Genomic DNA, 13,437 nt, shown 5'->3' with positions numbered 1-13,437 from the left:
GATGTCAAGATGTGGTGACCCGTGTTGCAGTCGGCATCATGTCAGCTAACTTAACTCTTCACAGTCTTGTTCAAACACGGTGACCTCTGGGAATGCACTCGAGCCCGGAGTGCCCTGAATTTCCGTTCACGAGAGTAGAGTTGATGGAGCTGAGCTTCTCAAGTGGATTGCAGCAGAACAATATTTTGCTAAGGAATTGATGGCGTTCGCAGCCCAGAGCTCTTGAATCTCCAGTTCTGTGTAATTTGCCTGGCTGCAAGGATGCTCTGCAGACAGTTCGGATCAGGCCAGATAACAAATGGGAGAAAACTCCAAAAATGATGAGACCATTTAGTGGAGCTGATAGTTGGCTGGTCACGAGAGGCAGTGGAGAAACTCGAAGAGGACCTGAGGAAATAACCTCAGGACAAACTGGGGTTGGAAACTCTAGTGCCACTAAAAATGTCATCAGGGAAAGGACCAGCACACCAGATTTGCATTTGCTCAGGGGGGTCCCATCAAGGGCTCTGAAGCTCTATGAAGCATCACCCACAGATGGATGATGCTGAATGTGTCTCTTGACATGGGGCAGAGAGACACTTCTCTTGGTGCCTCCTGAGCCGATGGCCAGGCTGGTTCCCCCCTCCCCATGGGAACCTGCAGGCCACTGGGCTCTGTCTGCACAGAAATGGGATGGGGCCTGCGGAGCAGAGGGAACTGCTGGTGGGCCCTCCCATGGCTTGCCTTGCTGCGTGAGAACAGTTCCAGAGCAATGGGGACCCACTGCCTGCTTGTGCTCTGGGGAAAGATCTGTCGGATGCTGCCTTCTTGCAGTGGAGCTTTTGGTGTTTGGGTCCTTGCTTTGGCCCCCTGCCCTGGATGGACAAGATGGCGGGGATCTGGGAGGCTCAGGACACATCCCCAAGCCACGTGCGGAGGTGGAACCAGAGAGCATGTGTCCCCACCATGCCTGGTGCATGTCTGCCTGTGTGATGCTGTTGGAGTGCCTCCCCGTGCGTCGCTCTGTTCACACCCCTACACCCCATGTGCAGTCTTAGTGCTTTGTGAGTAATCACCCCCACACCATCCCTCCCCATCTCCTCACCACTAGCCAAAATCGCCAAGGACAGCTGCTGTAGTCCTGCCATGGGATATTTTGAAGCATAGAATATGGTGGTGGAAGTAGATTCCCCAAGCCACGCTGTGAAAAATCTTAGGGCCCAAATGTTTCCTAGGAAGAGCCATTTAAAAGCTTGAAAAACTGACTAAACAAATGTCACAACAACATTGCAGCTGACGTAGCCCAAGTGACGCAGTGCAGCTCTTTGCGCCCCTAGGGACGGCAGTACTGGGGGCTGTGCTGTTAAGGGCTGAGCTTCCCAAACAGAGAGGCGGGGGCGGGGGCGGGGCAGCAAGCAGCTCTTGTTATGCGCAGCCGCCTGGACCCAGATCCAGAATATAATGACTGCCCGCAGGCTCCGATAACTGAACAGCGCGTGAGCGAGAGCAGGGATAGATGTTGGTGAGAAGCCATAGGCACCGAGTTTTTCTTTTCCCTGGTGGTGCTTCACCCCCCTGCTCTTCCCAGAGGCCCCATCCCCACTCCACCTCCTCTCCTGACCCACCACTCTCCCTCTGCCTCTTCCTACCCCCACTCCGCCCCCTCCTGTAATGTCCCCCTCGCTCCGCCTCTTCCAGGTCTTGCTCCGCCCCCTCCCTGAGGCCCAGCCTACTCGCTGCTCTCCGCCCTCCCCCAAGCCCCTGCCCCAGTCACCAAACGGCTGTTTGGCTGTGCCTCCAATCAGCTGTTTGGCAGCGCCCTGATCAGCTAATCGGGGGTGCTGTCTGACAGCTGATTGGAGGTGCCACCAAACAGCTGTGGCTGGTGGGTGCTGAGCATGGAGAGAGGCTGAAGTTTGTAGAGGCAGAGCTCCCAGGTTCAGGGGCTGTAGATGACCCCTCCTGGGAAAGACACACTCTCCATGGTTGCTATCACAGTTCAGGGCAACTGCCCCTGTGTCTCCCATCAGTAGTTCAGCCAGGCACCCCTCTCCGTATCGAGCTCTTGCCTCTCCTGGGTGGAGGCACACATCTCTCCCTTTTGAGTGGGCATTTCCAGGCTGTACCTGCCACTGCGTATTTCCCAGCAGAGACAGAGCCGCTCCCTTTCTGTTCAGAATCTGATAACAGCCTGATTGCTGCTCGTATTACCCCCACCCAGCTCTCCCTGAGCAAGCCGACTTTATTCCTGTGGTAAAGAGCACTGCAGAGAAAATATATTTAAAAACCAAGCAAAGAACCTACACACGTGCTAGTAAGCTTACCAAGAACCCAGCCTTAGCTTGGATAAGCTCAACCCTCCCACCCTAGGGAAGAGTCCCTGTGATTCCCAGTTCATCACAGCTTCAGCTCAGAACAAGCACACTCGTGACAAGTTTAGCTCACTTTTCATACAGCTCAGGGGTCTTGGATATGGAGTTCTCCAAGGCAGTATTGAGCATGCACCGGGTCTGGCTTGGGAGAGGAGAATTTGCTTTCCTCTCACCTCAAGGGATTTCCTAAGGAAATCCACTTCACGTGTAGGCCATGGCTACACTACCACTCATGTCTTCCTGCTAAAGAAATTGCAAACCACCTTCCAATAGCACATAAGCACTTGCCTTTCTAGTACAATGTACCTAGAGGTCTTAACACTAATTCAGTAAGAATATGGTGGGTGTTCTCAGCATGCCCCAGTTACACACGACTCTGAAGGTGTCCAGGAGTCTCGGAGAGCTGACTCTGGTCGGGGGCTAAGGAGATTCCACTCCCACCCAGCTCCAGTCCTGTTCTCTTGCGCCCAGGAGTCTGACACGAGGCCAGAGTTCAGTGTAAGAGACCCTGCATCCTTGGCTGGTGGGAGGCTGCACTGTGCTGCAGCTTGATCCTCAGATATCTACAGACAGAACAGAGGTTGTTACAAGGAAATCTGCCTTTCCTCACCTGTAACTGGGGCTCAGAGACAGAGGGAGAGAGATTATGTGTCCAGAGAAAGAGTGGGAGAATCTGGACACGTGTGGACTAGCAGAGGCCTGGGAGCGGAAAGCAGAGATGAGGGGAACGGCAGCGGCAACCACAGAGACTATTGGGTGGGATGAGCTGCAGGAGCAGAACCAGGTCAGGGACCAAAGCAGAACACAGCTCTCTCAGATACTCCTTCATCTTGCTCTGAGCCCTGGGCTCTTACCCTCTCTTTGTAGGATGAAATTACATGGATGAAGAATTTCAAGGGACATGTTGGGAGATTTCATTGCAGAAAAGTGCTGGACATGAGAAATTCTGCTGAACCAAGAAGATTGAAATGATGCTTATGAGTTGGCAGGGGAAGCACAGAGATGTAGGATTCCACAGTGATGCAAGCCTCACACTCGGGCTGTCCCTAAGCCACTGATTGCCAGAAGCTGGAAGTGGGCAACAGGGGATGGGTCACTCGATAATTACTCTGTTCTGTTCCTTCCCTCTGAAACACCTGGCATTGGCCACTGTCAGAAGACAGGATGCTGGGTTAGCTGGACCATTGGTCTGACCCAGTATGGCCATTCTTGTGTTCTGACGTTCACACTTCGATTCTGTTGCTGCAAGTGAGAAGAAATGGAACAAATGATCTAATGATAGAGGATGTGAACTCATCATGCTGTGTTGCAATGTTGTTGATTTCCTAGAAATCATAAACATGACTTTGCTAGGAAACAGATCAGGAGTTTGAATATCTCATGGATTGGTCATGGCATATGGAGCAAGGAGTGGGCTGGATAATTCTGTATCTGGTGCATTTTTGGTATTAGCTGCAGTCCTGACTCCTGCATTGAACTAATGCAATTTGAATACACATACACATGTCCCCTGTGGATGCCTTGCCCCAAAATGTTGGAATTTGTCTGTCCAGGAGCTTACGGGAAAGCAACACCCTTAGCAGTTCAGGAACCCAGAGATATTCAATCTGTAGATACCCGGCTGCTTTAAGGAGAAATGCACGGAGTTTAAGGCAAGAAGGGACCATTAGACTATCTAGTCTGGCCTCCTTTGTAGTACATTCGTTACTTTTCACCCCTGTATTGTCCCCTATAACTTCTGTTTGACCAAAGCATCTCTTCCAGGAAGGCCTCCAGCCTTGATGTGAAGGTGTCAGGAGATGGACAATCCACCACAACCCTTGGGAGTTGGTGCTAGTGGTTAATTACTCTCACTGAAAAATTGGTGCGTAATTTCTTATTTGAATTAGTCTGGCTTCAGTTTCCAGCCACAGATCTGTTCTGCTTTTCTCTGCTAGGTTAACGAGCCCATGGGTACCTGGTATTTTCATCCCATGAAGGTTCTTCTAGCTCTACTCACTTGTCCACAGTCACCCTCAATTCTTGTCAAAGTCATAGACTCTCAAAACCATGGAACCTTAGAGTTAGAAGGGTCCAGGCTGAGATTTCTCGTGTCTAAAGAATCCCAGACAGACGGCTCCAGCCACCTTTTGAAATCCTTCATGAAGGAGCTTCCACAATCTCCTTAGGCTCCACTGAACTACTGCCCTTACACTTAGCAATTTTTTCCTGAGATTTAATTTAAATCTGCTCTGCTGTAGTTTGAACCCACTGCCTCTTGTCCTGTCCTCCGTGGCAAGAGAGAACAACTTTTCTTAATCTTTTTTACGGCATCCTTTCAAGTATTTGAAGAGTGCTATCATGTTCCCCCTCAATCTCCTCTTTTCCAAATTAAACATATCCCATTCATTCAGCCTTTGCTCGTATGGCTTTGATTATTTTGTCACTCACCTCTGGATCCTTTTCAGTTTCTCTACATCCTTTCTATATATTTATAATCAAAACTGGACACAGGACTCCAGCACCAAATAGAGCGACCTCCTGTGACTTGCACTGCTTTCCAGGACACAGTCCCCCATTCTGTAAGTAAGACTTGCACTCCTTGTTCCTAGATGTATCACTTTGCATTTAGATGTATTAAAACACATTTCATTCAAGTGGGCCCATGTTACCAGGCAAACCAGATCGCTCTGTACGACTGCCCCTTCCTCATCATTGTTTACCACTCTGCCAATCTTTGGGTCATCCGTAAATTTACCAGCAGTGATTTTACATTTACTTCCAGATCATTAGTGTAGATATTGAATAGCATCAGGCCTAGAACCAGTCCCTGTGGAACCCCATTAGAAACATCCCCATTTCATGGTGATTCCCCAGGGATGACTATGTGTTGAGATCTGTCAGTTACCTACTTCCCTTTAACAAGTGTGTCCTTGAAACTGTTTAATAGTAATTATTTAATCAGCATGTCCTGTGGTCCTAACTCAAACACCTTACCCAAGTCTAAGTATATTATGCCTATGAAGTTACTTTATCAACCAAATTTGTAGTCACCTCAAAGAATTATCAGTTTGTTTGATAAAACCTATTTTCCATAAAACCATAGTGACTGGCATTAATTATATTAATATCCTTTAATTCTTTGTCAGTTGAAGCCCACGTTGACTTGTCCATTATTATACTTGGGACTGAGGCAGGCTAAATAGTTTATGGTTACCTGGGTCATCCTGCTTGCTCCTCTTTTGACTAGAGGAATAATATTATCACTCTTCCAGTCTTCTGGAATTTTCTTGGTATTCCAAGATATATTAAAAATTAAGATCAGCAGGCCAGAGATCTCCTCAGCCAGCTCTTTTAAAACTCTTGGTTGTGAAATTATCCAGGACCAGTATCGGAGGTGTAGCCGTGTTAGTCTGGATGTGTAGAAAGCGACCAAGAGTCCTGCGGCACCTTATAGACTAACAGACGTATTGGAGCATGAGCTTCCGTGCGTGAATACCCACTTCGTCAGCTGCATGTTCCTAATATATATGCATCTGACAAAGTGGGTATTCACGCACAAAAGTTCATGCATCCAGGACTAATGATTTAAAAAGGTTTCTCTCTAGTAGATGCTGTTTAACATCCTCCTTGGTTAGCGTCAGGAATCAGAGCCTGTAGCTGACCCTGGGATAAGCTAACTGCCCTGGAGCTGAACACTCTGATTGACTAAACCACCTGACTGGCTGAGAGGTGTCACCAGACCTGCCCTTAAGTCCAGCAGCAGCATTAGGCCAGTGGATGTTCACCACTTAGACCTGCCGCTGTGATCATTCCTGTGCCAGCCTCGCTCCAACCCTGCTCTTCAGTTTGGTTCCTGATTCAGGCATTGACCCCAGCTGTGACCACTAGGCATGACTGCCCACATCATGGGTTACTAATTAACTCTAAAGTTAATTAATCATCCTCAGATGATACAGGAACATCATCCTGCTTCTTTCCAAATACAGAAGAGAAACATTTATTAACAGTTCTGCCTTTCCTACATCAGGATTAACAATTTTATCATTTCCATCTATATAATTTCTAGGATTTCTTTTGTTCCTAATATACTTAAATCACAGGCATCGACCTTCCATTGTGCCGGGGGTGCTCGACCCCCAGCTCTGCCCCAGACCCCACCCCCACTCCACCCCTTCCCTCAAGGCCTTAGCCCTGCCCCACCTCTTCCTGCCCTGTTCCGCCCCCTCCCCCAAGCACGCCACATCCTCGCTCCTCCCCTCTCTTCCCCCAGCCTCCTGCATGCAGGGGAAGAGAGGAGCACCCACGCAATTGGCACCTGTGACTTAAATACTCCTTCTTACAGTTCTTATACCTGCCAGTCATGGATTTCCCCCCATGTCTTTAATATTCCTTGTCCATTTTCTGCACTTCATAACTTCTGATTTATAGCGATTGCTCTCTAGTTTCCCTTTCACCATTTATGAGTCAGCATTCAGGCCCCTGGGGATGTCCCAGCTGCAGGAGTCTGGTACTTTCTTTGCTGGAGTCTTGGTTCATTACAGTAAATTACTAAATTCTGCTTCTGCCAAGTCAGGAGGAAACAAAATCAAAAAGAGCCATTTCTTTGCTTTTATCTCCAAGCCTCTTTAGCCAACACCGGACCCAAAAATTCGCTCTAGCTTTTCCCAGGGTCATATGATCACAGCCTGCTGCTTTGGCTTTCTGAATGCCTCTGCTCTGTCTTCCCTAATTCACACACACGTTACCTAAAGCCCCTCCACCTACCCAGCGAACCCCCTTTTGTCTGAGGGGTGTGTGCGTGTGTGTGTGTGTGGGGGGGAGGGTTGTGATGAACAACAGTTATGTTAATTGAGGGGTGTGTACATGCCCAACGTCAAAGGGGTTTGTGCCCCATGCAGTCACCAGTGCTTCTTAGGAAAACATCGTCCGTCATTTTTTTATGTCTAATTGCTGTCTTCAGTTCACCACTGAACCAGACTGGCTTCTGGCCAAAGTTGTTCTCTTATCTGATTTTGGAATTGTGACTTTTGGCCGTCTAATAAACTCTTCTCAAAGAACTCCTAACTGGCATCCATGTTTTTCAGGATAAAGCTTTATTCCCAATCAATTTTGCTCATAATTTTTCTCAGCTTTGGGAAATTGGCCCCTTTTGAAGCCACAAGTAAGAGGTGAAGGACTTGTTAATTCAGACCCCAGAGTCTCTGAGCTACGCAGTCACTGAGGAGACAATGCCAAAGTTTTTGAATGCAATATGCCAAATTACCCAGCATGGCCAACTTTGATTTTAAATGAAACGTGAGTGTCTTCTGCCATCACATGACTCAAGGAGGTGGGGCTTTAAGAAAAGCATCAAATGTGACCAGAACAGATGGTGACAACAACACAAGAGTTGGCGACTCTCAGCAAGGGGATTGTGTATTTGTCTCTGAAATTGGTCCCCATCACAGACAGACCCTTCTGCTCACATCACTGTCTGTCTCTATTCCCCCTGCTCCTCTCCCCCACCTGCCTGGCTGCTGCTCCTCTCCTCCTCGCATTCTACTCTTGCCCCTCCCAGCTTCTGCCTGTCCCCCTGCCATCTGCCCCATCATCCCTCCTCTGTCCTGCCTACTGCTCCTCATCCATCTACACTGGAATCAGGCTGTCTCCTCTTCCTCCTCCTTCCTTTCCGGGTGGGGTCAGTGAGGGCATGGAGGAGACAGTCTCCCTGCTCTCATTTTGAATGCCCGGTACCCCAGGGGCCCCCATTAGCTCTGCAGATCAGTTGCAAGGAAAGCCTTGCTCTGCCCCTGCAGCCCAGAACTGGAGCATGCTCTGTACAGATGAAATGTTCCAAGAGTTTAGCTGCCAAAGCCTAGCTAGGTGTGAGCCTGTTTGAACTGTGATCTTTCCAAGGCTTAAAATCTTAAAAGTGGGTCAGATTTGGATGGGTTTTCATGAGGGCAGCAAAAGGCATCTCCCTGACACCAGGGTGTCCCACCTGCCAAATTTCCCACCCCTGTTCCAATATATGGAAGTGCTAAAGTTGATGATTGTAAACTGTCTTTCTCATACCTCACTCCCCCACTGCCTGTCTTCACCTCACTTTGTGTAATATCAGACGTATATTTGTAAATTGCTTGTAGTTTTCTTGGCCTAGAAAAGGGCATGGACCCTTATGAAACGATATCATTATTAATAATAAGAGGTGTCATTCCCCAAAAGGATCCACATTAACAAGTAGGCAAACACAAGACGTTCATATAAAAATATTTATTCTTCATAATCTACGTTCAGCACTCCATCAAATCACATAGCTCAATATTACAGGAAATGTTCTGTTTGATATAAAATATATTAAATAATCTTCACATTTGAGCTGTGAATGGAGCCATGTCATGTGACCTGCCCCAAACCCCCATGTACTAATCCATAAATAGTACACTATTTAGCTCAGAGTTCAGTGCAAATTAAATTTCTTAAATAGAGTGAAATAATATTTTAAATACGTTTATATATGTCAGGTTATTTCCGCTAAGTCAGCAAGTGGCACTAACACTAGATGCACTAGCAGGAAGGGTGCTCTTTGATCATTAACACTTTCATTGCTGGGCAAGGCTTGGTCCCTGGTCTGTCCCCCGCTCTGCTCAGTTCAGTTCCAAATGGGTCACGTACTCCTGAACCCAGTCCTCTTTGGGGTTAGCACAGACTTCACGGCCCTTCTTGGTGATAAATCTGTTGAAGGAAAAACATTTGGATTAGAACAAGGAGAACTTTGTGAGTGGAGAGAACCAAATGTCTCCCTTTAAAACCTCTTCTCTCACTAATACCAGCTGCACCCAGATCCCATAGGTTAGGGGAACATTTTCCAAAACATCTACGTGATTTAGCTGCCAAAGGCCCATTCTCAAAAGTGATTTAGCCACATCAGAGCACAAGGGCCATCGACTTTCAATGAGACTCAGCTCCTGTGTGTCTCAATCACTTCCGATAATGGGACTTCAATGACTCAGCAGCCTCGCGCTTTTGAAAATTGCACATCCTTAGTCTGTTCTGTTTTCTTTCTCTGGTGGAGTCTCTGCCAGAGCCGCCCACCCTCCTTTCTACATTCAGTGGGTCTTAAGAAACCTCCAAGGCCAGTAACTGGGGGACAGAAAAAACCTCTGTCTCAGGGTCTGAAATTTGTACTTACACTACGGCCGTCTGGGAGCACATGCTGTTGGTGTCATAATAATCTACCACCAAGCCGCGTGGGATCTTCCGGGACGTGTAGGTAAAGCAGCAGGCAGTCGGGGGATCGGAGCCAACTGAGAGAGATGGAGATAACAAACATGAGTGTGTGCTGAGCTGTATGCAAAGAAAAGCCACTCTAGCAGCCTGGGGGACGTGGGACGGAGCAGGAAGGGAAGACTTCCAGCCATAGGGAGCTGGGATGAGGAAAGGAGGTGAAGGAAGGAGGGAAATGGGAGAGATTTTCCTTCAGTAATTTCTTCCATCCTTTCCTCTTTCCTGGACACACCCAGGTCTGAAAGTTCTCGTCAGATCTTTGTTGGGTGGCTGGCTGTAGCCCTGATACCACCAGGGCTTTCCCCTCCCCAGAAGAGAGCTCCTTGCCCTGCCTCGACCACCAAGAACCTGCTGGCTAGGAGCTGGCAGGAGGAACCATCTCCCGGCTATGACATTTCTCCTTCCTTCTCCGAAGGGAAACACTGAAAGAGAGGAGAGAAGCTGGACTCACTTGGGGCAGAGGAGGCCAGGGAGCAGAAGGCAGCGATGAGGAGAACGGCGAGGGCAGCCACGGAGACCTTCATGTTGCTGTTGGGTGAGGACGAGTGTCAGGAGCAGAAGCAGACCAGGGACTCTTGAGCACTCCTTCTCTGTCTGATGCTGCACCCAAGGACGATCTGTCTTTTTATAGGCCTCCGGGGGCAAAGTGGAGGGAGATTGCGAGGGAATTTCCAGCGCGGTGCGCAGCTGATGTCAGGGTGTCGTTGTGCTGACTGCAGGAAAAACTGAGTGGCTGCGAAGGGCTGAGATTTGAGTCATAACTTGCTGTTACTTCACTAGTGTAGGGGAGGAGCTGCCTTCAGCATGATTGTTTCATATCCTATCTTCTGCAAACCCGCCTCAAAACACAACACTGGGCCTTTTGGGCTTTGCACAACAATGACAATCTTATCACACGAAGAGACTCACAGGCACAGCTGGGTTCCAGGTAACCATGTTTACTGAATATACACACACTGCAGTGCCTAGCTCACTCCAAAACCACAGAACACGGTGAGTATCCCTAGACAGCCCCCAAACTATTTAAGGGACACTCCCCAATCCCTCCTAAAGTAAAGGACATAAAAGCTACGATTATTGTTATTTTTCTATTAACTTTTTATTCATTTTAAAAATAATATATATAGGAAAAAGAAACATCACTAAATATACACCAACTTCTCAGACCACACACACGTCTTATATTATATTAACCACATGCTACCTAACCTGAGCTATGCTTTAAACAGTTTAGTATATATAATACGAATGGTTAGCGGATAACTCACTGATTTGTATTGCAGAATTTACAAACGTGTTTTACTTATAAAAATCCAATAGTTAAAGAAAAATGATTAAAATAAGGCAAAGAATAGAAGCAAAATTCAGAGGAGGGGGCTGGAGACGAAGAGGGAAGGAAATGGTAGAGAAGGGGGGCAGATGCATTTCCAGAGTGGCCAACCTTATGACGTCTGTGCTCCAGTCTCCAATTGTTGGTTGCTTTTTGGATTCCCATTTTTGGAGTACTGGTCTTTTAGCAATTGTTAGTGCTCTCCTGAGCCAAAGTTTTTCAGATTTATTCAGCTTCCAGTGAACATCCATTGGGTTTAAAATTACGTATTTAGCTTGTAATACAATTGTAGTTGATAGGAAAAAAATTAACCCTGCAGTTTAGTCCTGCCCAAAACCACAGATCTAGGTGCATTCCCACCAGCTGCATCAGGACACCAACATCCGTCTGACTTAGCAGCACCTGTTTTGAACAGCTGGAGAGGGCTCCAATGCATCCTCCATGTGATTTTCTGCTGGATGAATGGTACACAGAGCTCAAAGGAGCAGCTCAGAACACTGGCTAAAATGTGTTTCCATTGGTTAGCAGGAAGTAATTGGCCTTGTTCCTCTTCCCATTCCTTTTTTTGGCTGGCCCGGTGCGTGCACAGTGTTGCCATAGGTGTTGGAGAAATGAAAGCAGTTTCTATGGGTCAGGGATACCGCAGACATCGGGTCAAACAGCTGGGAGATGACATGGTTACACTGGATATATTGCCACCCCTTCTTAATGCCTAGATTGAACCTGGCTTTTTATATTGTAAAAGACAGGAAAGCATCATTTTCAATAAATTGACTCCCAATAAATTCAAAATCCCTCCGCTAATCCAACCTGGCTGTTGATGGGGTTGCCTGCTGCTCAGTGTTCCGAGTTATCGCAGACAGACCGAGGCTGGTGTGTAGAAGGGGGTCATGTTTCAATTTAGTAGATGGCGTACGCCAAGTATTCCTGGCTGCCACAAGAGTTGTCAATTGCTCTTTAGGGAATCTGCAGTATGTTGGGAAGGGGTAAAGAAGCAGCCAAGGGGTAAAGAAGCAGGAATGAGCCCCTGTGCTGCTTGGCTAAGAATTAGTGCCTGATGGCAAAGTTTGAAACTGGGAAATCTGAATGCCTCTGCTCTGACGGGGCCCCGTAATCTGTGTAAGGAGAATCTGGGTTTGTCACCCGCACCCCACAAGAAGGACTTGAACATAGTGTTGATTTTGGTAAGACGAAAGGGAGGAATATGGCTAGGGAGGGAATTCCGAATGAGAAGACTGCTGGGAGAGGCATTCATTGTAATTATGCTTGTTTTCCCCCCTAGAGAGAGAGGTGGTACCTGCCACCTATTGAAATCCTTTGCTATCAGCATGTAATAACCTACTGTTGTTCTGATTTGAGTGATACTATTCAGGATCTTTGACCTCTCCCGTTTAATGTGTATTTTAGAATTTCCCCTACTCTGCCCTCCAACTTCCAGTGTGTTTGTCTGAGTCTAAAAATAACAAATTCAGCACGTGCGGAAGTTGGTCTATTTCCTTTATACTGAAGATTGAGTCATATTTTAAGATTTTCTTGGGCGGGGTAGTTCACACATTTGAAATCCAGAGCATTACGTCATTTGGTTAATTCCCGGAGCCAAGCCGGGCTAGCCTTCTTTCTACCTGCTGCACCTAATAAAAGTTTTAGTGTCTCCTATAGGATGGAATGGGATATCTCTGGTGTGTCATGTGTTTGGAATAAAAATCAAATTTCTTCTGTGACATAGAGCTGAAAAAGTTCATCATTCAGAAGGGAGGAGTTCAGTCTCCATCTATCACAAGTCCAATTTGTCTCAGGAGGGGAAAATTGTAGGATCACTGGTGCCTGATCACAGCTCATGATAGACCTGATTTCATTATTAAGTACTGAATCCAACAGATTAATACCCTCATTACCACTACAAAAATGATTTTCTCTCCCTTGGTATTCTGAGTGTTGAGAATAGCCCACTTCTACTTTACCTGAATTGTCTCATTAGCACTGACCCCTCACTTGGTAAGGCAACTTCCATCTTTTCATGTACCATGTACATATACCTGCTACTGTATTTTTCCACTCCATGCATCTGATGAAGTGGATTTTAGCCCATGAAAGCTTATGCCCAAATAAATCTGTTAGTCTCTAAGGTGGCACAAGGACTCCTTGTTGTTTTTACCATTTATAATATTAGCCACAAGGAGTGCTTAGGTCAAATATTTCTTTATTAAGTACCCGAATAGTCTTTTGAACCTTGGAGAACGTGTCTCTTTCTAGGGGCTCTGGAGGTGGAGTGGAGGGTGAGTGTAAGGAGATGGTGGAATTTCCAGTGCAGCAGCAGCTGATGGCTCGTTGCTCTCATGCTGACAGCGGAAAAGTGAAGGGACAGTCAAGACTCAGGAAACGGTTTGTGCCCAGCACTGAGCCGTAACACTACATTCGGTTCTGCCATCTCACCTGCGAGGGCGAGAGGACTCCTCCAACCGAGATAGGACACAGAACGATCACAATGTTTAGAGCCAGTTGGACCAC

At 47.2% G+C, this 13,437-nt stretch overlaps 1 protein-coding gene across 1 annotated transcript; it reads right to left on the bottom strand.

Annotated features, from left to right (window-relative positions):
* Window positions 1-8,605: 8,605 nt before the first annotated feature.
* Window positions 8,606-12,541, bottom strand: LOC115636667 (C-C motif chemokine 4-like). Its single transcript, XM_030537035.1, has 3 exons — window positions 10,051-12,541; window positions 9,505-9,619; window positions 8,606-9,047 (listed from the first exon to the last, which is right to left on the bottom strand). Exons 1-3 carry the CDS (start codon window positions 10,121-10,123, stop codon window positions 8,960-8,962), a joined length of 276 nt encoding a protein of 91 aa, XP_030392895.1. The 5' UTR covers window positions 10,124-12,541; the 3' UTR covers window positions 8,606-8,959.
* Between the last annotated feature and the right edge of the window lie 896 nt (window positions 12,542-13,437).

This window comes from Gopherus evgoodei, chromosome 17, assembly GCF_007399415.2.
Source record: "Gopherus evgoodei ecotype Sinaloan lineage chromosome 17, rGopEvg1_v1.p, whole genome shotgun sequence".
Lineage (NCBI taxonomy): Eukaryota > Metazoa > Chordata > Testudines > Testudinidae > Gopherus > Gopherus evgoodei.
The sequence above is the reverse complement of the archived record's forward strand: the minus strand, read 5'-3'. Positions and strand labels throughout refer to the sequence as shown.

Bases quoted from the DNA above. Each gene is read 5' to 3' on its own strand.
- LOC115636667 (XM_030537035.1), bottom strand. From the start codon at position 10,123: ATGAAGGTCTCCGTGGCTGCCCTCGCCGTTCTCCTCATCGCTGCCTTC. The intron at 9,620-10,050 runs GTGAGTCCAGCT...CATCTCTCTCAG, and splicing joins CCTGGCCTCCTCTGCCCCAA to TTGGCTCCGATCCCCCGACT. The intron at 9,048-9,504 runs GTAAGTACAAAT...TTCCTTCAACAG, and splicing joins TGCTCCCAGACGGCCGTAGT to ATTTATCACCAAGAAGGGCC.